The sequence below is a fragment of the Lampris incognitus genome, chromosome 13 (genome assembly GCF_029633865.1).
Source record: "Lampris incognitus isolate fLamInc1 chromosome 13, fLamInc1.hap2, whole genome shotgun sequence".
Taxonomy (NCBI): domain Eukaryota; kingdom Metazoa; phylum Chordata; class Actinopteri; order Lampriformes; family Lampridae; genus Lampris; species Lampris incognitus.
Genome location: NC_079223.1, coordinates 4,321,962 through 4,347,351, shown reverse-complemented (window position 1 = coordinate 4,347,351; position 25,390 = coordinate 4,321,962). Strand labels below are relative to the sequence as shown.

General features: G+C 49.0%; 1 protein-coding gene across 1 annotated transcript in view; it reads left to right on the top strand.

Annotated features, from left to right (window-relative positions):
- The window catches only part of dst (dystonin), a 171,739-nt gene that overhangs the window by 6,007 nt on the left and 140,342 nt on the right, over window positions 1-25,390 (top strand). The window contains exons 3-4 of the mRNA XM_056292248.1: window positions 6,151-6,339; window positions 15,436-15,649. Coding sequence (XP_056148223.1) covers window positions 6,151-6,339; window positions 15,436-15,649 — 403 coding nt within the window. The remainder of the gene's footprint in view (window positions 1-6,150; window positions 6,340-15,435; window positions 15,650-25,390) is intronic.

The window sequence follows — 25,390 nt, the reverse complement described above, 5'->3', positions numbered from 1 at the left end:
ATATAAAGGGGTGTAGATGTAGAGGGCAGTGATGGAGGTGTCCATGTATAAAGGATATAAAGGGGTGTAGATATAGAGGACAGTGATGGAGGTGTCCATGTATAAAGGATATAAAGGGGTGTAGATGTAGAGGGCAGTGATGGAGGTGTCCATGTATAAAGGATATAAAGGGGTGTAGATGTAGAGGGCAGTGATGGAGGTGTCCATGTATAAAGGATATAAAGGGGTGTAGATATAGAGGACAGTGATGGAGGTGTCCATGTATAAAGGATATAAAGGGGTGTAGATGTAGAGGGCAGTGATGGTGGTGTCCATGTATAAAGGATATAAAGGGGTGTAGATGTAGAGGGCAGTGATGGTGGTGTCCATGTATAAAAGATATAAAGGGTGTAGATGTAGAGGACAGTGATGGAGGTGTCCATGTATAAAGGATATAAAGGGTGTAGATGTAGAGGGCCGTGATGGAGGTGTCCATGTATAAAGGATATAAAGGGTGTAGATGTAGAGGACAGTGATGGAGGTGTCCATGTATAAAGGATATAAAGGGGTGTAGATGTAGAGGGCAGTGATGGTGGTGTCCATGTATAAAGGATATAAAGGGTGTAGATGTAGAGGACAGTGATGGAGGTGTCCATGTATAAAGGATATAAAGGGGTGTAGATGTAGAGGGCAGTGATGGAGGTGTCCATGTATAAAGGATATAAAGGGGTGTAGATGTAGAGGGCAGTGATGGAGGTGTCCATGTATAAAGGATATAAAGGGGTGTAGATGTAGAGGACAGTGATGGTGGTGTCCATGTATAAAGGATATAAAGGGGTGTAGATGTAGAGGGCAGTGATGGGGGTGTCCATGTATAAAGGATATAAAGGGGTGTAGATGTAGAGGGCAGTGATGGTGGTGTCCATGTATAAAAGATATAAAGGGTGTAGATGTAGAGGACAGTGATGGAGGTGTCCATGTATAAATGATATAAAGGGTGTAGATGTAGAGGACAGTGATGGAGGTGTCCATGTATAAAAGATATAAAGGGTGTAGATGTAGAGGACAGTGATGGAGGTGTACATGTATAAAGGATATAAAGGGTGTAGATGTAGAGGACAATGATGGAGGTGTCCATGTATAAAGGATATAAAGGGGTGTAGATGTAGAGGACAGTGATTGAGGTGGCCATGTATAAAGGATATAAAGGGTGTAGATGTAGAGGGCAGTGATGGGGGTGTCCATGTATAAAGGATATAAAGGGGTGTAGATGTAGAGGACAGTGATGGTGGTGTCCATGTATAAAGGATATAAAGGGGTGTAGATGTAGAGGGCAGTGATGGAGGTGTCCATGTATAAAGGATATAAAGGGGTGTAGATGTAGAGGGCAGTGATGGAGGTGTCCATGTATAAAGGATATAAAGGGGTGTAGATGTAGAGGACAGTGATGGTGGTGTCCATGTATAAAGGATATAAAGGGGTGTAGGTGTAGAGGACAGTGATGGAGGTGTCCATGTATAAAGGATATAAAGGGGTGTAGATGTAGAGGGCAGTGATGGAGGTGTCCATGTATAAAGGATATAAAGGGGTGTAGATGTAGAGGACAGTGATGGTGGTGTCCATGTATAAAGGATATAAAGGGGTGTAGATGTAGAGGGCAGTGATGGAGGTGTCCATGTATAAAGGATATAAAGGGGTGTAGATGTAGAGGGCAGTGATGGTGGTGTCCATGTATAAAGGATATAAAGGGGTGTAGCTGTAGAGGACAGTGATGGAGGTGTCCATGTATAAATGATATAAAGGGTGTAGATGTAGAGGGCAGTGATGGAGGTGTCCATGTATAAAGGATATAAAGGGGTGTAGATGTAGAGGACAGTGATGGTGGTGTCCATGTATAAAGGATATAAAGGGGTGTAGATGGAGAGGACCGTGATGGAGGTGTCCATGTATAAAGGATATAAAGGGGTGTAGATGTAGAGGGCAGTGATGGAGGTGTCCATGTATAAATGATATAAAGGGTGTAGATGTAGAGGACAGTGATGGAGGTGTCCATGTATAAAGGATATAAAGGGGTGTAGCTGTAGAGGACAGTGATGGAGGTGTCCATGTATAAAGGATATAAAGGGGTGTAGCTGTAGAGGACAGTGATGGTGGTGTCCATGTATAAAGGATATAAAGGGGTGTAGATGTAGAGGACAGTGATGGTGGTGTCCATGTATAAAGGATATAAAGGGGTGTAGATGTAGAGGGCAGTGATGGAGGTGTCCATGTATAAAGGATATAAAGGGGTGTAGATGTAGAGGACAGTGATGGAGGTGTCCATGTATAAAGGATATAAAGGGGTGTAGAGGTAGAGGACAGTGATGGAGGTGTCCATGTATAAAGGATATAAAGGGTGTAGATGTAGAGGACAGTGATGGAGGTGTCCATGTATAAAGGATATAAAGGGGTGTAGCTGTAGAGGACAGTGATGGAGGTGTGGGTTAGACTGAAGGTGACAGTGTTGTAGTAGACCATCTCATCCCAGCTTCTCACAAGTCTACTCTACTTGGTTCATGTCTTATTGGTCGAACACGTTGGACCCCCACGTGTGTCGCCTACGTCAGCGGCTCCTGCAAGAGTTTATAACTGAGTAAATACATCACACTTACCTCACCCTGCCCATGGTCTCACACGGGTGCTCACACAGATATCAAGAGACAGACAGACAGACAGACAGACAGACAGACAGACAGATAGATAGATAGATAGATAGATAGATAGATAGATAGATAGATAGATAGATAGATAGATAGATAGATAGATAGATAGATAGATAGATAGATAGATAGATAGATAGATAGATAGATAGATAGATAGATAGATAGACAGACATTCAGACAGACAGACAGACAGATAGACAGATAGATAGATAGATAGATAGATAGATAGATAGATAGATAGATAGATAGATAGATAGATAGATAGATAGATAGATAGATAGATAGATAGATAGATAGATAGATAGATAGATAGATAGATAGATAGATAGATAGATAGATAGATAGATAGAGGGAGGGATGAATTTATGGATGGATAGATGGATGGATGGGTGGGTGGGTGGGTGGTTGGTTGGTTGGTTGGTTAGATAGATAGATAGATAGATAGATAGATAGATAGATAGATAGATAGATAGATAGATAGATAGATAGATAGATAGATAGATAGATAGATAGATAGATAGATAGACAGACAGACAGACAGACAGACAGACAGACAGACAGACAGACAGACAGACAGATAGACAGATAGATAGATAGATAGATAGACAGACAGACAGACAGACAGACAGACAGACAGATAGATAGATAGATAGATAGATAGATAGATAGATAGATAGATAGATAGATAGACAGATAGACAGACAGACAGACAGACAGACAGACAGATAGATAGACAGACAGATAGATAGATAGACGACGAGCCCGTCATCAATATGAACTTGATCAAATATTAATGCAAATTGAATTACTCCCTCATTTGACCAACTGGCTGAAAGTTGGACCGGGTGCCAGGACGAGCAGCAGTGTAATGGGCAGGGCTGGCACCAGCTCCTCCTGGATGACCAGCCCTTTGTCGGCTAAACAAGTCCAGCTTTGGAAACTCATGTCTCTCCCTCATCCACACGCTTTTCTTTTCTTTTCTTTTCTGTGCACCACTTTTGTGCTTATATCCGGAAGACATCCTGCTCCTCCTCACTTAAGTCAAATCAAGTCAAGTCAGTTTTATTTGTACAGCCCATTATCACAAATTACCAACGAGCCTCAGCGGGCTTCACAGCAACACAACATCCTGTCCGTAGACCCTCTCATCTGATAAGGGACAACTCCCCAAAACCCTTTAACAGGGAGAAAGACTGGGAAGAACCCTCAGGGAGAGCACCAGAGGAGGATCTCTCTGATGTTGTGTTCACACAATTTACACAACACAACACTGAAAGAGGATAACACAATTATGTTATATAATTAATTTTATATAATGTTATGTAGTAGTAGTAGAAATGTTATCTAATTATAATAACTAATAATTCTATAATGTATAAAATAAAAAATCATAAAATTTTAAAAATCTTTTTTATATATTCCAGTAGGCACTTCCCGTGATAAGGACACACAAGCGGATGTGGATATTCCTCCAGCTTTAGGCAACAAAACTCTACCATTCCATGAAAGCGCTCTCATCAACCACATATTCAAGCTTTTCGTTACTTGTTCAACTGTAGGCCTGAAGTTTAAGTTACTGCGAAGTTTTTCATTCTTATCGATGACAACACCCAGGTATGTAACCGTGTTCTTCACAGGGATACCACTCGCTTCTGATAGGTCACGCTGCTTGAGTGGTAGTAGAACAGATTTCTCAAGTTCATTCTCAAACCTGACACAGCAGAAAATTCCTCAATATGTCTAACTGCTTTCGTCACTTCATGTCTATTAGATAGAACTATTGTTGTATCACCAGCCAGCTGGGATAATTTAAATTCTCTATTTAAGGTCATAATACCTGGGAATTTACCTTTTTTTTAAATATTTACAGCCATAATTCGTGTGACAAGAAGGAATAAAAAGGGGCAAATTGGACATCCTTGTCTTATCGTACGATAATATATTATATTATTATTATTAGATTAGATTGGGCGGCACGGTGGTTAGTGCGGTCGCCTCACAGCAAGAAGGTCCTGGGTTCGAGCCCCGGGGTAGTCCAACCTTGGGGGTCGTCCCGGGTCGTCCTCTGTGTGGAGTTTGCATGTTCTCCCCGTGTCTGCGTGGGTTTCCTCCGGGGCTCCGGTCTCCTCCCACAATCCAAAGACATGTAGGTCAGGTGACTCGGCTGTACTACATTGTCCCTAGGTGTGACTGTGTGTGTGTGTGTGTGTGTGTGTGTGTGTGTGGGTGTGTGGGCTCTGTGATGGTCTGGCGGCCTGTCCAGGGTGTCTCCCTGCCTGTCTCCCTGCCTGCCACCCAGTGACTGCTGGGATAGGCTCCAACATCCCCGCGACCCTGTGTAAGGATAAGCGGTTTGGATAATGACTGAATGAATGAATGAACTATAGTAACACCTACAGAAGTTAGTCTTTTTTCATTTACTAGCTACCATTCGCAGCCCAGCTAGCTGGATAGAATAAACATTCGGGGATGCACAAGTCACGTGACAATTGGTGAGTAATAAATCAATGCTATTGGCCTGCGCCACTTTCCCAGCAGTCTTTGGCGTGAAAATGCAAAGAAAAAACATTTTCCTCAGAAATGTAAAAGTAATAACACATTTACTCTATTCTCAGTCAAAGTCTTTGACGGTGGCTCAGGCTATGTGGTGACTGTTGGTGAGGAGAAACCATCTGACAAACCATGACATATATATATATACACATAACTATATGTGTGTGTGTGTGTGTGTGTGTGTGTGTGTGTGTCCCAGACTACTCCTGCATATACATGGCTCGTAATGGTGCCCTGTAGAGGAAGTGTGTGGTGTCCATGCTCAAAGCTCAACTTGTTCACCCGTGTGCTGGTAGGTGCAGGTGAAAGTGTGTGGACAGTTGTGTGCATGTGGTTGACATGTATCCATGGTAACTCTTGTGGATAGTTGTGTGCATGTGGTTGATAAGTATCCATGGTAAATCCTGCCGGCATCGCCAAAAATACGCCATTGTCGTCAGTAGCACGCGCCAGCAAACAGGAAACTGGTATGACCGCTGCGGTAGAAACCGGAAGTCAGTGGAGTACAGTTACGCACAGAGTCGATTCTCCCGCGCCCCCTCTACAAACTGCAGGTCCTTTAACCCCCCCCCCCCGTACCCTTGGAAAATCCGCCCCTGGAAACCAGCTCTACTAGCCAATCCTATCCCTAACGAATATGAGAAACAAAATTACTAAACCAAGTACACAAACCCAAAAATGCGACTATTTTAAAGGTGGACTTAAACAACACTGACCTGTAACACACTTTTCCCCAAAACTGAGCTAGCAAAATAGTTTTAACTAAAAACAAACAAAAGGTTTTCTGCAGAGCTGTGACGGCTTAGCTAAGGCTTGCTCCTCCTTCTCATTACGAAACACAAACACAAAGAGAGGAAAAAAAACAAACCGGAAGTACAAAAATGCCGCCTGTTTGTCACCTGTCTTTACTCCGCAGGGCTTCCGGCACAGTCCGCGCCACACCAGGAGGGTCGCGCGCGCCCGCGCGGCGGAGGAGAAGCCCATCCTGGTGGAGGCGCCAGAGAGCGACCCGGACTCGGCTTCCGCTGCGAGGAAGCGCAAAGTGAAGAAGAGAGTCCTGCCGGAGTTTTACCAGTCCGTGCAGGTCACCCCGACACGCAAACCTGTACGTACCCCCTCCCCCTCCCTCCCTCCCTCCCCCTCTGCCACGCCACGTTTTACGAGAAGAAGAACAGAGCTTAAACCCTGCATCACGCGCCCTTAGCCGACGATTCGGTTAAAACGGAAGGTGGCGTAGCGGTGCCTACCAACACCAAGATCGCCGGTTCGAATCCCCGTGTTACCTCCGGCTTGGTCGGGCGTCCCTACAGACACAACTGGCCGTGTCTGCGGGTGGGAAGCCGGATGTGGGTGCGTGTCCTGGTCGCTGCACTAGCGCCTCCCCTGGTCGATCGGGATGCCTGTCCGGGGGGGAGGGGGAACTGGGGGGAATAGCATGACCCCCCCCACGCGCTACGTCCCCCTGGTGAAACTCCTCACTGTCAGGTGAAAAGCAGCGGCTGGTGCCTCCACATGTATGGGAGGAGGCATGTGGTAGTCTGCAGCCCTCCCCGGGTCAGCAGAGGGGGCGGAGCAGAGGCCGGGACGAGTGGGGTAATTGACAGAGTGGGGTAATTGACAAAACAAGTACAATTGGGGATGAAAGGGGGAGGGGGAGGGGTCCACAAATAAATAAATAAGAAGTAATGGTGATACATGGAGCGCTACTGTGCAGCAGGGGGCGCTGTAAAGCCCCTGCAGAGCAGCCGGGCTGCCTGACACTTGGCCGCTCATAACATTGTGTTGTATTTCTTTACGACCACCGCTTACCCAGATGAAAACACGAAGTCTGCAGCCAAAGGCATGACTTGTTTTGAGTCTGACAACAATAACACAGAGTACGTGCTCACAAAGGAAATGATTACTAATGAAATCAATTATTACAAATTGCAAATGATATTATAAGTTACACACATTAAAACCCCCACAAGGAACCAAGCGTACAAGGTCAAATTAATATGGCGGCACGGTGGCGCAGTGGTCAGCGCGGTCGCCTCACAGCAAGAAGGTTCTGGGTTCGAGCCCCGGGGTAGTCCAACCTTGGGGGTCGTCCCGGGTCGTCCTCTGTGTGGAGTTTGCATGTTCTCCCCGTGTCTGTGTGGGTTTTCTCCGGGTCCCCCACCATCAGAAAGACATGCATGTCAGGGTCAGTACCCCGGTCTGTGTCTGTGGTGGGTTTCCTCCAGGTCTCCCACCATCAGAAAGACATGCATGTCAGGGTCAGTACTCCGGTCTGTGTCTGTGGTGGGTTTCCTCCAGGTCTCCCACCATCAGAAAGACATGCATGTCAGGGTCAGTACCCCGGTCTGTGTCTGTGGTGGGTTTCCTCCGGGTCCCCCCACCATCAGAAAGACATGCATGTCAGGGTCAGTACTCCGGTCTGTGTCTGTGGTGGGTTTTCTCCGGGTCCCCCCACCATCAGAAAGACATGCATGTCAGGGTCAGTACCCCGGTCTGTGTCTGTGGTGGGTTTCCTCCGGGTCCCCCCACCATCAGAAAGACATGCATGTCAGGGTCAGTACCCCGGTCTGTGTCTGTGGTGGGTTTCCTCCGGGTCCCCCCACCATCAGAAAGACATGCATGTCAGGGTCAGTACTCCGGTCTGTGTCTGTGGTGGGTTTCCTCCGGGTCCCCCCACCATCAGAAAGACATGCGTGTCAGGGTCAGTACTCCGGTCTGTGTCTGTGGTGGGTTTCCTCCGGGTCCCCCTCCATCAGAAAGACATGCATGTCAGGGTCAGTACCCCGGTCTGTGTCTGTGGTGGGTTTCCTCTGGGTCCCCCCTCCATCAGAAAGACATGCGTGTCAGGGTCAGTACCCCGGTCTGTGTCTGTGGTGGGTTTCCTCCGGGTCCCCCTCCATCAGAAAGACATGCATGTCAGGGTCAGTACTCTGGTCTGTGTCTGTGGTGGGTTTCCTCCGGGTCCCCCCGCCATCAGAAAGACATGCGTGTCAGGGTCAGTACTCCGGTCTGTGTCTGTGGTGGGTTTCCTCCGGGTCCCCCTCCATCAGAAAGACATGCATGTCAGGGTCAGTACTCTGGTCTGTGTCTGTGGTGGGTTTCCTCCGGGTCCCCCTCCATCAGAAAGACATGCGTGTCAGGGTCAGTACCCCGGTCTGTGTCTGTGGTGGGTTTCCTCCGGGTCCCCCCACCATCAGAAAGACATGCGTGTCAGGGTCAGTACCCCGGTCTGTGTCTGTGGTGGGTTTCCTCCGGGTGCCCCCACCATCAGAAAGACATGCATGTCAGGGTCAGTACTCCGGTCTGTGTCTGTGCTGGGTTTCCTCCGGGTCCCCCCACCATCAGAAAGACATGCATGTCAGGGTCAGTACCCCGGTCTGTGTCTGTGGTGGGTTTCCTCCGGGTCCCCCCACCATCAGAAAGACATGCATGTCAGGGTCAGTACTCCAGTCTGTCTGTGGTGGGTTTCCTCCGGGTGCCCCGGGTCCCCCCACCATCAGAAAGACATGCGTGTCAGGGTCAGTACCCCGGTCTGTGTCTGTGGTGGGTTTCCTCCGGGTCCCCCCACCATCAGAAAGACATGCATGTCAGGGTCAGTACCCCGGTCTGTGTCTGTGGTGGGTTTCCTCCGGGTCCCCCCACCATCAGAAAGACATGCATGTCAGGGTCAGTACTCTGGTCTGTGTCTGTGGTGGGTTTCCTCCGGGTCCCCCCACCATCAGAAAGACATGCGTGTCAGGGTCAGTACTCCGGTCTGTGCCCCTGACCGAGGCAGGGCAAGACCAGCTGGAGGTGGTCCCCGGGTGCTGCAGGGCGGCCGCCCACTGCTCCCAGCTACACAGCCAGGATGGCTTAAATGCAGAGGGAGAATTTCCCCACGGGGATCAATAGAGTAGTCAAAGTAAAAGTAAAAGTAAAAGTAAAAGTAAAAGTAGAAGTAGAAGTAGAAGCACGGGCAGCGAACTGTAAGGACTTGCATGTAAGCGGGGGCAGGTACAAGCTTGGGTGGTCCTGCATTTACCCTTTTACCCCGAGGGACCACACAGGGCTAAAGGAACACCGACGAGCGAATAACAGGCCTGGAATCGGGCACAGGCCTCCTGGGGGGAGTGTCGGGCGACAGGAAACGACACGTACAGTCGTGCACTCTATTGCCCCCCGACCCCAGCTCGCTCTTTGAACAGAACCAGACCGGCTCGTGGTCTGGTTCGATCCCTCAGTGGTCTCACAGTCGATCACTGACAGGCCGCCGACCTTGTGTTCCGTTCTCTTTTTTTGCCGTTGTCCATCCATTGTTGTCGTGCCAGACCGGATGTGGCGTATGGCCAGGCCTGTCCCAGGCCTGTCCCGGGCCTGCCCCGGGCCTGCCCCGGGCCTGGGTGGAGTGTGGGGCGGGAAGGAGAATATACAGTAAGACGCACGGCAATCAGGGTTCCTCCTTACTGCAGGGACGGCCGTAGCTAACAGTTAGTGGGGAATATCAGTATGTGTGCAGTTATCCATTCTGCCATTTGTGTTTCATCATCATCATCATCATCATCATCATCATCATCATCATCATCATCCTTTCCAAATTACATTCATTTATTTGTTTATTTGTCCTGTTTATGGTGGTGCTGAGCACCATAAATAGGTTGCGGTGGAGGAAGGACAGAATTAATGTCTTCTCCTTTTGCTTACTGCTTTCTCAGCCCAGCAGTCGTGTGGTGCTGCTTTTGAGCTCAGCCGTGAGCACAAAAAGACCAACTGACTTCTGTGTGACGGTATTTATTATAACTGACTTCTGTGTGACGGTATTTATTATAACTGACTTCTGTGTGACGGTATTTATTATAACTGACTTCTGTGTGACGGTATTTATTATAACTGACTTCTGTGTGACGGTATTTATTATAACTGACTTCTGTGTGGCGGTATTTATTATAACTGACTTCTGTGTGACAGTATTTATTATAATTGACTTCTGTGTGACATTATTTATTATAATTGACTTCTGTGTGACATTATTTATTATAATTGACTTCTGTTTGACAGTATTTATTATAAAGTAAAAATGACCGCTGGTTATAATAAATGACCCGCACCAAAAGAAAAGCAACACCTGAGATTTCTGGACGCGCAAGAGCTCCAGGAAAGGTCTTGTGTGGGCAAAGACAAACATCCAGTGACATAATACACCTGTTTTCCTCAATGTTCTCCTCCTCCTCCTCCTCCTCCTCCTCCTCCTACTACTACCTTTGGCTACTACTACCACAGTGGATCATCCGTCTCCATCTCTTCCTGTCCTCTGCACCTTCCTCTGTCACACCAGCCACCTGCATGTCCTCCCTCACCACCTCCATAAACCTCCTCTTTGGCCTTCCTCTTCTCCTCTTCCCTGGCAGCTCCATATTCAGCATCCTTCTCCCACTATACCCAGCATCTCTCCTCCACACATGTCCAAACCATCTCCATCTTGTCTCTCTTGCTTTGTCTCCAAACCGTCCAACCTGAGCTGTCCCTCTAATATACTCGTTCCTAATCCTGTCCTTCTTCATCACTCCCAGTGAAAATCTCATCATCTTCATCTCTGCCACCTCCAGCTCCACCTCCTGTCTTTTCATCAGCACCACTGTCTCCAAACCATACAACATAGCTGGTCTCACCACCATCTTGTAAACCTTCCCTTTAACTCTTGCTGGTACCCTTCTGTCACACATCACTCCTGACACTCTTCTCCACCCACTCCACCCTGCCTGCACCCTCTTCTCCACCCACTCCACCCTGCCTGCACCCTCTTCTTCACCTCTCTCCTGCACTCCCCGTTACTTTGGACAGTTGACCCCAAGTATTTAAACTCATCCACCTTCATCACCTCTACTCCTGGCATCCTCACCATTCCACTGTCCTCCCTCTCATTCCAGTCCTCCACTTCCTGTTGTTAGGAAGTCGCTGTATAGCACTAGCCAGTGTCAGGGAGACACCGACACTGCTGGCTTCTCATTGTCAGAGGTAGGAGTCTCTCCCTGTCCACTGTGCAGGGGGCATAACGTAGTTGCATTTGTAGTTTCAGCACATATAAGCCATGTCAACGTTTCAGGATGCATGCTCTACCGCCTTAATGAAGAGGGACCTGTAAGCCGGCTGGGACGCGTCCTGAAGAGTAAAGCCTGATTTGGTCCAAGCAACTGCAGATTGGTGTGTTTTGGTAAGGTGGTGCTTTCTGCTGGTTATAAGAAGCAGCAGAGGAGGGCAGGGCACACCGGCATGGAAACAGAAAAGGTAAAAGGCGCTTGGTGTCACCATGAAATCCATAACTCTCACCATGTTCGTTTCAGCGATGACGTCCTTGTCTTCTCTGATTCTATTTTGCAGTAAGCGGACTTCAAATTCACGACGATGTAAATGAGTCTCATCAGCTTTCATTACAATTTCACCTTTGTCGCCCTTTATGTGGACGGACCATCTTAGATCAGCTCATATGATACACACATGTCGGCGTGTAAATGTTTGAGGGTATTTAGATACACAGATGAGCCAAAACATTATGACCACCTGCCTAATGTGCTGTTGGTCCTCCACAAGCTGCCAAAACAGTGCCGACCCACCGAGGCATGGACTCTGCGAGACCCCTGAAGGTGTCCTGTGCCGGCACCAAAACATTAGCAGAAGACCCTTCAAGTCCTGTAAGTTGTGAGGTGGAGCCACTGTGGATCAGACTTGTCGGTCCGGCACATCCCACAGATGCTCAATTGGATTAAGATCTGGAGAATTTGGAGGCCGGGCCAACACCTTGGACACTTCATCGTGTTCCTGAAACCATTCCTGAACAATGTGTGCAGAGTGGCAGGGTGCATTATCCTGCTGGAAGAGGCCTCTGCCATCAGGGGATACCGATGCCATGAAGGAACATACCGGGTCTGCAACGATGTTTAGGTAGGTGGCATGTGTCAAATTGAGGTCCACGTGAATGGCCGGACCCAGGGTTTCCCCAGCAGGACATTGCCCAGAGCATCACACTCCATCCACCGGCTTTCATCATCCCACAGGGCATCCTGGGGACATCATTTACCCAGGTAAACGGCACACAGGTACACGGCCAGCCACGTGATTTAAAAGAAATCTCGGACCGGGCGACCTTCTTCCACTGCTCCCAGGTCCAGTTCCGACGCTCGTGTGTCCACTGTAGGCACTTTCCACGGTGGACAGGCGTCATCCTGGGCACACTGTGACACATTCCTCCCGTAACCGTCATTAAAATGACCCGTGACTTGGGCCACGGTAGACCGTCTGTCGGTTCGGACCAGACGGGATAGCATCCGTTGCCCTCGTGCATCGATGAGCCTTGGACACCCAACACCCTGTAGCCGGTTTGTGGTTTGTCCCTCCTCGGACCACTGCTGACGCCGGGACCACCCCACAAGCCTTGCTGTTACAGGGATGCTCTGACCCAGTCTGGCCATAATAATTTGGTCCTGGTCAGAGTCGCTCAGGTCTTTACTCTGGCCCATTTCACCTGCATCCAACACGTCGACTACAAGAACCGAGTGTTCTCTTAGCATCCAGTCTACCCAGACCTTGGCGACATGTGCCCTGGTTCGGAGATGGTCGGTGTTACCCGGTTCATCTGTGAGTGGTCATAATGTTTTAGCCCATGAGTGTATGTGTTTACATCAGAGTTCCTTTGTAAGAATTTGAAAGAGAGGCTATTATTCACTGTTATAACCAGGTCACTTTGTCAGCGGTTCATCATAACATGCCGTGTTTCTTCTCACACTTGTTCACCGAGTTACAGATGGTATTAACACGTTTGTTAAACATCACACGTGTCACTCAGTACAGTGCTGAAGGAAAGAGCAGGTCTCAGCAGGAAGTGGGCCGTTCCTACATGGAACAGGCCTGTCGTCACTTCATGGGAGGAGGGGTGGGCCTTATTATTACCGCTGCGCTCTTGTGAGTTCTTCCTGTCTGTCCTCATATTACGATTATGAGGATTTACACAACTATGAGGATGATAAAACTCCTCCTAATTGTGGACGTAACTTGATGTGTACAACTTGAACCTTGTCACCCGTGTGCTGGTAGGTGCAGGTGCAGGTGCAAGTTTGTGGACAGTTGTGTGCATGTGGTTGACATTTATCCAGGGTAAATCCTGCAGGCATCGCCAAAAACACGCCAACAAACAGGAAACTGGTATGACCGCCAGAGTAGAAACCGGAAGTCAGTGGACTACAGTTATGCACAGAGTCTATTACCCCACGCTTACGAGCCGTCCCGGTCTCTGCTCCACCCCCTCCGCTGATCCGGGGAGGGCTGCAGACTACCACATGTCTCCTCTGATACACGTGGAGTCGCCAGCCGCTTCTTCTCACCTGACAGTGGGGAGTTTTACCAGCGGGGCGTAGCGCGTGGGAGGGTCACGCTATTCCCTCCCCCCCTCCAGAACAGGCACCCCGACCGACCTGAGGAGGCGCAAGTGCAGCGACCAGGACACATACCCCCATCCGGCTTCCCACCCGCAGACACGGCCAAATGTGCCTGTAGGGACGCCCGACCAAGCCGGAGGTAACACGGGGATTCGAACCGGCGACCCCCGTGTTGGTAGGCAACGGAGTTGACCGCCACGCCACCCGGACGCCATGGTGAAGCACGACATCGAAAACTGCTCCATGTCCCTGTGAAGACAGCCCAGCTACTGTCCTAAAATCCCGAAAGTTGGCCTTGGGGGGGGGGGGTCGGCCAGTTTAACAAACAAAAGCTGATATCAGGAATTCTTAGTTTCCTCCCTTTTGGGAACCAGCACGAGCGAAGTGCCCGGCTACACGTGTGCCCATGCACAGCGTGACGGGTGGCGGTGTTGGTGCTCTCGTGCAGCCTCACCCTTTTCCCTGTGCAACAGCTCGCTGTTCAGACCTGCACAGAGCTCCGTCAGTCAGACGCGGGCGCAGCAACAGCCGCGGCAGAGCAGCGGTGCGCTCCGCACAGCCGCCATCGTCTCGGCAAGCGCACCCTGACGCGTGAACCCGGAAGTGAAAGAGTCGCCTGAAACGCTACGGTACCACAGGTAAGACCAGGCTCGGGTAGGAACACGGGGTTGAGGGACGAGCGGGCTTGTAGAGCCCAGACACAAGGCGGTCTCGCTGGGCTGCCGCCTACCTGGCAGACATGTTTGCCTGCCTCCTCCCCCCTCCTCCAGACGTGGTGTTCAGCACGGCGTGAGGAGGATGGCGCTGTAACACCGCGGCTGTGATGCGGCCCGGCAGGCGCTATTGTGTGAGGCGGAGACGCGTGCAGACTGTTGCCCTTCTGCCCCCCCTCCTGCATCCCCGGCACATCTCTCCGGAGAACCGACGTCGTCCTGAATCCCGGTCTTGCGAGGAGGAGGAGGAGGAGGAGCGAGGGCGGGGGACGCGTTACCCCGAGCATCCCTGGAAGGGCGTGGCACTACCTTTAATTGACGCGCAGATGCGCGAGGAAGCCGGCGGATCAGGCTGCTCACCGTCCGACGGGCGTCTCCATGTACGCGGCGGTAAGTCCGGCCCCCGGCCTGGCGGGGGAGCCATGATGCGGCCGATCTCACGTCGCCTTTATCCCGCGCCGCCGTCCTTTCTTTTGATTGTCGCGCGGCGCCCCGCTGTACCGAGCCTAACGTCCGCCGACATCACGCGCCTTTAGTCCAAACCGCCATGGTAATACCGTGTTCTGCTGTCACGTTCTCCTGTCGCGTTCTCCTGTTATATTCTCCTGTCGTGTTCTCCTGTTTTGTTCTCCTGTCACGTTCTCCTGTTATGTTCTCCTGTCACGTTCTCCTGTTATGTTCTCCTGTCGTGTTCTCCTGTTATGTTCTCCTGTCGTGTTCTCCTGTTATGTTCTCCTGTCACGTTCTCCTGTTATGTTCTCCTGTCGCGTTCTCCTTCACGTTCTCCTGTCATGTTCTCCTATCACCTTCTGTCACGTTCTCCTGTCACGTTCTCCTGTCATGTTCTCCTATCACCTTCTGTCACGTTCTCCTTCACGTTCTCCTGTCATGTTCTCCTATCACCTTCTGTCACGTTCTCCTGTCACGTTCTCCTGTCATGTTCTCCTATCATGTTCTGTCACGTTCTCCTGTCACGTTCTCCTGCCATGTTCTCCTGCGATGTGTGCGGGGCTTCATGCGACATGTGCCGCGAGCGCGCGCCTGACATGAACCGAGCCTTGTTCCGTGTCTTTTGTCCCGCAGAGTTCCAGTTCGGGAAACCCGTCCCTCCACTGCTCCATGTCTTCGTCGGCGGATTTCTCGGACGAGGACGAGTGCAGCTACAGATCTGGTTCGGCGTCGCCGGCCCCCGGGGACACGTTGCCATGGAACCTGCCCAGGCACGAGAGGTCCAAGAGGAAGTTCCACGGGGGCTCCGTGCTGGACCCCGCGGAGAGAGCCGTGCTCCGGATCGCAGGTGAGCGTGCAGCCTCTCGCGCCGAGGAGCCTGCGCTCCCCGCGCGCACATCCGGCTGCCGGTGAGCGCCGTGTGGGGTCGCCGGGGGGCTTATTTGGGGCTGAGACCGGCGCAGGCTGAGCCTTTTAACCAGCGCTTAGGGGGGCGGGCTGTGCATTGTCTCTGAAGCAAAAATAAATAAACACTACGAAGCTTGAGCGTCAGGTGGGAGGGGGACTGGGTTTAGAAGGACCCGTTTGACTCGGATATGACCGCGTATTAACGTTGCTGGAGTCTGGACGTTATCTTGTATCCCATCTCTCCTGATAAAGACGTTTGGAATCTTACCGGGGGCTTCCTGCCCTTTCAGGGACGCCGCCGATACTAATCGATGGCTGGCTGATGTGGGCTAATGGAATGATCGATAAGTGTGATTGAGGGTAAACTTCCAAGAAAAAGGTTTGCAAATCTGTGTGATGTTAGCACGTGGCTACTGCTTCAAAATGTGCGTTTTACTCGGTTCAGTTAGGCTGCAGCGTATTTTCAGAAGGTGGACGCTGATGCGTTTGTACCCTTTCTTTGCATGTGGTCTGTCGAGGTTTAGTGGTGTAGGCGAGCTCGCACAGATTGTGTTGCGTTGCACACTTGTGTCGCAGGCGTGACAGCGTGCCATTGTCTTTGAACACACAGGCAGACGAGACAAACATGCTGCGCAAACCTTTCGGGCATGACACATGCATGCGCAAAGACACCCGACACGGTGATGGCATTTGTTGCGATGACAGAATGCCTGGCGTCCTCCCCAGCGGCGGGGAAACCTAGCGACGTAACGACGCATTTGGTATCGCCAAAGGAATATGTACCCTAGCCCGTGTGTCCGTGTGTGCTTCACGTAAGGCGAACCTTGGTTTTGCTCCAGTCTCCGTAAGGAGATGACAAATAGAGACATATTCATTGTTAAATTGAACATTTTACCGTATTTTACATTACAGCACAATCTTATAAACAAAGGACCGAAAGCACGACGGCGGGTTTTGCTGCTGTAATTCGCCTGCTTTGATCATATATGCTAGCTTAACTTGTCGCTATGTAAAAACCCGTGTCGCCAGTTTGTTCGTAACACCGCCCTGATCATTCAGCAGCAGCGAGAAAAAAGGGTTTTCCAGTTTCGTTACAGGAGAACGAGAGGCGCGCGTACCCGCGACGCCGCAGATCGATGGGAAACACATTCTATTGGGGGTGCGGAATTTGCCAGAGCGGGCCCGGTGTCGCTCATTGGTCAGGACGCGAGCAAAGGGTGGGCCACAGGGGCGTGTCCTTGCTGGGAACAACAGCGCCGTGGCTGCTGGGTGTCCGACCGCCTCATACGGCTCTCCCTCCGCGGCTGCTGGGCGCCCGGTTCGTGGAGACCCGGTCGGCCATGGCTCAGCACACCCCGCCGCCCTTCATGCTCACCGACGAAAAGGAGTACCTCCAGGCTTACGAGGACGTGCTGGAGAAATACAAAGGTAGGGAATCAACCGCCATCACTGACTCTGACGGGCAGCGATTCGACGTTAGACAATGAGGGGGTCGCCCCCCCACCCCCCCCCCCGCTGTGTCTTGACAGCCCAGACCCCACCACCACCACCACACCCTCCCTCCCACCCAGACCTGACCGACAGTTCTTGGCGTTTATTTCTCTTAATTTATTCCTGAGATGGGAAAGTGTAATTATATGCCGCCTGGACATCATGGTGTGTTTGAAATCGCCCTGTCTGATATGGAAAAGAAAGATATTGAAATGTGTCATCCGCGACTTTAGGCAAATAAGTAGCCCACAATGTCCCAACAGGCTTATGAAGGGGCATTTAGATTAGTCTGTGTGGATATTGCCCTTTCGTTAGAAGAAGACATTCAAACACTTGTGTATATATGTATATATATATTTCCCTCGATGATTTCCTGCTGTTCATTGGAAGATCTGAACCGTCTTCACTATCTGGTGTTCAGTAGTGTTCGAGTCTGATTTTTTTTTTTTTTTTTGGAGTCTAACTTGGGCTCATGCTTGAGTCCTCAAACCAGCCTGACAGCCCCTGACTAACAGGCAAATAACTAGCAGCCACATCATCAGCTAATATCAGTTCATGAGGCTTTTCCTATTTTGGGCCTTAAATAGGAACATCTATGCACTTTATATTACATATATGGAACATCTATGCACTTTATATTACAAATATGGAACATCTATGCACTTTAAATTACAAATATGGACCATCTATGCACTTTATATTACATATATGGAACATCTATGCACTTTATATTACAAATATGGACCATCTATGCACTTTATATTACATATATGGAACATCTATGCACTTTAAATTACATATATGGAACATCTATGCACTTTATATTACATATATGGAACATCTATGCACTTTAAATTACATATATGGAACATACAGTACACATCTATATCTATGTCCTTGCAGCAGCAATGTATTCTGTCGGTATTATATGGAAAAAAATTGTCTGTATACAGTCCTGGATGAGGAGACCTGCAGTTTATCTGAAAATAGCAGCCACACAGTCGGACATGAAGCAGAAAAATAAATGGCAAATAAGTGGTACAGTGTAGTAGGCTGTTCCCCGCTCTGTTATGTGCACACTTTAGCACGCTCTCTCAGCTGCTGAGTGCTGCAGCCAGTGGAGACTGTCAGCTGTGGGAAGACTTAACTGCCTTGAATGGACTCTAATGGGATCACATGATGGAGCATCAATTGGAATCTGAAAGGCTTGTCTCGAGGCAGGCTGCAGGCCTGTGACACGCAGTGAAGCTTCATATTTTACTGGTGCAAAGACTGCAACTTGTTGTACACGTTAGATGGTTAGATACCTCTTAATTTTACTGTCATTTCACAATATGTAGTCCAATACCTCTGAATGAATATTCCGATTCTAATTTCTAAATGTTCGGCATGTTAGTGATTACACGGGAAACAGTCCCACAGCCTATCCATGAACTTTGTTTAGATCAGACACCTCATGGTAGAAAAATGTTCAAGTTGTTTGTGCTAGCGGTTGCACATCCATGTGGCAAGACTTCCTCAACCTTTGTTTTTCTGGGATGAACTAAGAAAATGGTTAACAGTGTTGATGGACTGCAGCAACCTCGAATCAGTAATCTGACCTGGGTACGAGCCTGTGTGAGAGCTAGAGGATGGAGAGGAAGGAGGTTCCAGGTTATACGTTACATGTCTTGCATGTCACAGAAAACAAAAATGTGCACGGTTTCGGGTGAAAGGCCAGCGTTGGTGTATTGGGTGTGTTCGACTTATGTTTTTGTCTGTGATTTGTGATTTTTGTCTCCAGTTGCCATCATTGTGAGCAGCATTCAGCCAAAAAGCACATAGATCAGTAGATATTCAGGGATTTTGAGTACATGGTTGAAACATACTAACCCTTACTATATTTTTTTACACCGCTTTCCGTTCTTACTTGGTGTGCCGACCGGTGACGACAGCCGTGGCCTAGATGAGTTATGTTGAGGACCAGTCTGGGAGAACGTTGTTCAGAACTGGTTTTGTTGCTGTTGTGGTAGTTTTGTCAGTCGGTGAGATCGCACAGAGAGCCCTGAAGCTGATATCCATGTGACGCTTTGAACAGTCAATGAGATACTTATTCATATCAAATGTGTTAGAGGTTTCCATGCAAAACACGTATAAACAAAACACAGAGATGTGGTTATAGAATAGAAGACAGGATTTTCTTTGTGTTGTTAGGTTTGTTTTTGTGTGTTTTTTTTGTGTGTGTTTTTTTTTTTTTTTTGCTTTTTGAAACATAAGTTTCACAGTAAAGCATGGAAAAGGCAGCAAACCACATTCATAGTACTGGATGCCTGTTAAGTATCTTAATTCACGTTTTTGTTGCAAGTTCCATTAGTCAGATGCTTAAATCTTCACACCACAATAGTGTGTGTGTGTGTGTGTGTGTGTGTGTGTGTGTGTGTGTGTGTGTGTGCGCGTGCGTTTGCATGGGTGGTGGCTTGCTTAATATGATGATTAGTGTGCACTTGACCTCATACAGTGCCATGTCAGTAGAACATTTTCTCATGAGTCAGCTGTCAGTTATTCTTAAATAAAGCATAAAAGTGGAGATGGAAGCTTCCCGCTGTTCATGATACATGAGCTTGTGTACCTTCAGGGTACTCCAAACAACAGACATGGAACGTCTTCATCGTGACGAAGGAGGCTTACGAGGCAACTTCTGGTTCTGAAATCTATTGTAAGAACAAAACACATGAAGGTGCAATAAAAGCAAGAACGTAGGTTTAGGATTATTCGGTGGTTGGGCAAGAAGAATGCGGTGCTAATTGCACATGAGAGTTAATAATATACCCGACATGCGTTTGCTTTGCGTCGGTACTGAAACGGACCGAGTGTGAGGACGGGGTTGAAGGAATGTTTCTGCACAGACAACAGGTCTGGTGCAGCGGCTGCACTGGCTCACCATGCCCCGGCAGGGCCTGCTGGGCAAGCCCTCGCTCGCTATGAAGGAGCCATTATACTGGTCCAGACAGGTGACCAGCTTAGCTGGGTGAGATTGGTGGTTCACTTTGATGCTCTGCCAATATTCTTTGCCCAGTCCGCTTTTAACTTCTCCAAAACACAGTGGACTGTATGGGACTTTGGAGTCTTACTGACGTTTCCGCTTCAGAGATAAGCACAAATGACCAACATTTACTCAAATTACGGCGTCCGGGTGGCGTGGTGGTCTATTCCGTTGCCTACCTGCATGGGGATCGCAGGTTCGAATCCCCGTGTTACCTCCAGCTTGGTTGGGCGTCCACACAGGCACAGTTGGCCGTGTCTGTGGGTGGGAAGCCGCAAGTGGGTATGTGTCCTGGTCGCTGCGCTAGCGCCTCCTCTGGTCGGTCATGGCAGAGCCCTAGAAGGAGAGCGTTACGTCAACTCCGTAGACGGCAATGGGCCACAGCAACGGCGGATCATGGGAGCCCCGGATAGTTCCAAACAGTGCGCATAGAATATGTGTCACGTTGGAATATATCTATATCTATCTATCTATCTATCTATCTATATATATATATATAGATATAGATATAGATATATATATCTGAACATATTGGTTAGTCGTTACCAGAAATCGCGGCTAAGCAGTTCATTTAAATGAGCCGCCAAGCTTCGTTTGGAACTATTCGGCGGCTACATGAACCACGTGACCCTCTCGCGTTCTGACCCCTCATTGACGCAACTCTCTCTTTCTAGGGCTCTGCACTAGCGCCTCCTGTGGTCGGTCATGGCGTCCGCTGGGGGGGGAGGGAATAGCGTGATTCTCCCACGCGCTACGTCCCCCTGGTGAAACTCCTCACTGTCAGGTGAATGTGGTAGTCTGCAGCCCTCCCCGGATCAGCAGAGGGGGGTGGAGCAGAGACCGGGACCGCTCGAAAGAGTGGGGTAATTGGCCAAGTACAATTGGGGAGAACCCCCCCCCCCCCAAAAAAAAGACAAATCGTTAATCGTGATTATTTGTATGACAATTAATCGTCAACTAAAATGATGGTGAACACCTCGGCCTGCGTTCAGAGAGTCTAACAGCACGCCGCCATGAGGCCTAACCTGCCAGCTGATACGCTAGGCAGGTCGTGTCGGGTGAAAGATTCCCCGTGAAAAAGGAGTCAGATGTGAAACACGTAAAGCTGTTGTAGCATTTTGATTCCTGTTTTTGCTTCAATACAAGCCAGTGGTTTCTCCCAGACGTCAACATGTAAAACCCAGTGTTGTTGATTCAGACCCTGTGTGTCTAGCGGTGTGTGTGTGTGTGTGTGTGTGTGTTTCTCCTCCATGAGGGTGTGGTCCGACAGTTGTGGTTCTCTCTGCAATCGCCGTGTCGCTCGTTGTGGTTTGAATTATGATAAGGATCGTCACCACAAGTGAATGCAGAAGAAAGACTCGACAGTTATCAAAACTGCCCTTTGGAAACACTTGATTTCCAACGGTAATGGTGCGTTAGAGAGCATTGTGTTGTTGTTGTTTTTTTTTTGTTTTTGTTGCACAGTCACTGTCTTTGTCCATCCTCCTGGGCCGTGCCCGGCCCAACCCCTCCGCTCATTGTCGACAGCCCACTCATCACATTCAAATGGGCCAGCGGCCCACACACAAAGCAGGCCCCTTCTGTGGAGGCTGCGCCGGATGAAAGACACGTTGTCTCTAGAGGGGCCGTATCCATGTCCCATAGACTGCTCCCCGGCCGGCTCAGCAACCAAGATGCTGCTTGGCCTTTTTTTTAATATTTGCTTTGTATTTATTGGAAATGTTGAGTTCATGCCTGAAACGTGACTGCCTGATGTTGCGCCGTCATCCCTACTGTGTCACAGTGTGCCGGTACAGATCCCGCTGGCTCATGAATAAAGATAAAGATGGCCACCATTAGCCATGATGGATAGCCAAGTATAGAAATACATTTTCATTTGCTACTGATATGTATCAATGGATTTGACAAGCAATCACTGCAGGCCTTTAAAGATGTGCGTACTAAGACCGGGGCGTCCGGGTAGCATGGCGGTCTATTCCGTTGCCTACCAACGTGGGGTTCGCCAGTTTGAATCCCTGTGTTATCTCTGGCTTGGTCAGATGTCCCTACAGACACAATTGGCTGTGTGTGTGGGTGGGAAGCCGGATGTGGGTATGTGTCCTGGTCGCTGCACTAGCGCCTCCTCTGGTCTTTTGGGGCGCCTGTTCAGGGGGGAGGGGGAACTGGGGGGAATATCGTGATCCTCCCACGCGCTACGTCCCCCTGGTGAAACTCCTCACTGTCAGGTGAAAAGAAGCGGCTGGTGACTCCACATGTGTGGGAGGAGACATGTGGTAGTCTGCTGATCCAGGGAGGGCTGCAGAGGGGGTGGAGCAGAGACCGGGACGGCTAGGAAGAGTGGGGTGATTGGCCGAGTACAATTGGGCAGAAAAAAGGGGGGGAGGGGGGGATGTACTAAGATATAGCGTCAGCCTTGTGAATGTGATACCTGATGGGTCTTCATATGGTTTTGCTTGCAGTCCTCATTTAGCAGGTCGGTGTGGTTCAGGTATAAAGTAATGCTGGTTAGGATTTATTTATTTTATCATGCATCCCTGATACCATTATCAATACTAATAGTTTGTCATACTCATATTGATACTGTGCTCCATAATTTGTGCAAATATTATTGCCTGGCCATCACTTGGCACTTTTGTTTTGTTTTGTTTTTTTTATTAATTTTCAGGCCAGTCTATGTAAATGAGCTATATTTCGTTGGCTTTTTTTTGTTTAGAATTTGTTGATTTAGCTCAGTGTCTTTATTTAGGGATAGCCTTACTTGGAAGTTTCTTTTTCTTGCTGTCTCACTTGCCTCAGCAACATAGAACGACTATTATATTTCAGCTGGGTTATTTATTTCAGCTATTTTGTCAAGTAAACACGGCTTAGCGTGGCAGAGCTGATTATTAATTTTGCTACGCTTTTGGCCACTGGTGCGTTGTGCGTTGGCGCTGTCTGCAGTGCAGTGTACATCAGAGGACAGGCCGCTTGACAAGCACCGTTTGCTCTGTTATTGGAGCAGTAACTCACGACCAGCAAACACTGAAACCCAGTTTTACTTGGCAGCATTGAGTCTTTGTGTCATACACAATTCTTAATGTCGTATGTCGCAGTCTCGGCTATCACGCAGCATGACAACCAAAACGAATATTAACTCAACCAAAAGACGGTTATATCCAGTTATATCCAGTTATATCCAGTCATATCCAGGGTTCTGCTGGAAAGCGCGGTTACGCGGGGATATAAAAGAAATGCCTGCAGTCATCGGCGAAACATGTTAAAACGAATTAGACCGTTTAACACCCGGTAGCCGCACTTCTTCTACAGACGCTCGACGTTTGGGTTCTGACCTGGTGTGAACCAGTATCTTGTTGTTGCTGCCGGTTCATAATAACCAACCCTCAATGCCTTTGGAGCAGGGAAGCAGTCTGTGCCTTGCTCATGGGCATTTCAGCAGGGCTCGTCCATTGAAGACTCCTCTCCCTGTCTACTAGCCCACCCTGCTGTGTGTGAGTGCCCCGTAGCCACAAGAGGGGTGGGTCACCTCACTTGCACCCTGTTACCCCATGGCGTTTGGTAACCAGTGGCCTAGTGAAGGGGTCACCTCGCTGACAGTCACAGAGATGGAGAGTTGTACCGTTATTTATCATTTTTTATTATTTCATAACAGGTAGTCAACTGTCCAGAGGTTTGGAGTACAGTTTACTCTTTGCTCTCTGCTACATTGAGAACAGGAGGTCTCAGACAAAAAAAATACCCTCTAGTAAACACCTCTCAGGCCCTCAGCCACCTTTTCACAAATTATGGGGGGGAACAGGAAGTAGCACATGCAGAATCATGAAAAAACTGTTAGACAGAAAAAGATATAGAACAGTAACACGCTTCATTTTATCAGACATTTAAAGCACATCTTGCAGAAACCTTTTGAAAAGCTAAAAGACTTCCTAGGCACGCCTGGGTGGCATAGCGGTCTATTCCGTTCCCTACCAACACGGGGACCGTCAGTTCGAATCCCCGTGTTACCTCCGGCTTGGTCGGGCATCCCTAAAGACACAGTTGGCTGTGTCTGCGGGTGGGAAGCTGGATGTGGGTATGTGTCCTGGTCGCTGCACTAGCGCCTCCTCTGGTCGGTCGGGGCGCCTGTTTGGGGGGGGAGGGGAATAGCATGATCCTCCCACGCGCTACGTCCCCCTGGTGAAACTCCTCACTGTCAGGTGAAAAGAAGCAGCTGGCAACTCCACATGTATGGGAGGAGGCATGTGGTAGTCTGCAGCCCTCCCCGGATCAACAGACGGGGTGGAGCAGCGAAGAGTGGGGTGATTGGCCGGATACAATTAGGGAGAAAAAAGGGGGAGGGATTTCTAGCCTATATTTGTTAAGATTTAGATTTTCACAACCACACTGAGACCCAACCGAACCATCTTAATCAAGCTCAAGATAATTACACAAAACATCTGCCTGTCTGTCTGTCCATCTGTCCGTCTGCCTGTCTGTCTGCCTGTCTGTCTCTGGCTATCTGGCCGTCCACCTGTCTGTGTGTCTGTCTGTTAGAGCTAGATTCAACCCGTCATGGGTTAAATGTAACCCACAGGGTGTTTTTTATTTGGTGCAGCAAACATGGCCGACAGATAATGAAGTGTTAAAGTAGACGTGGTGTATAATCATTTGCCCGCTCAAAGCAGAAAGAGGCTGCAGTCAGGCTCCAGAGTGGTAATGCTATTTCAGTGCACTGGATAGCTGCAGCGTGATCTGCTTCTTGTGTGTCAAGCTATGTGTGCAGCAGTCAAAGTTAGGCCAGCGGATATTACTCTGAACCTGTCAACACAGCTCCCTGTCTTTGGCCGATGAATTTCCACTGCAGGTTGCACTAAAATGTGTTCGCTTTGTGACCGGTGAAACATGCAGGCTTCACACCACCTCATGTGTGTGACTCTGCATCCACAGTTAAAACTGTAACACTGGATTCATTGGGAGTTCCTACCATCATATACAGGGGTCCCCTAAATTTTATTTATCTTTTAAAAGAAACCAGAGAAATATTTACCAGCTAATGAAGTTGGCACACATCAGAATCAGAATCAGCATCAGAATACTTTATTCATCCCCGAGGGGAAATTGGGTATGTTGAAGCCTAAGCCTTTGGATTTCCCAGAAAGTTAAGTGTACTGTTCTTGTGGCCGAGGCCTTCAT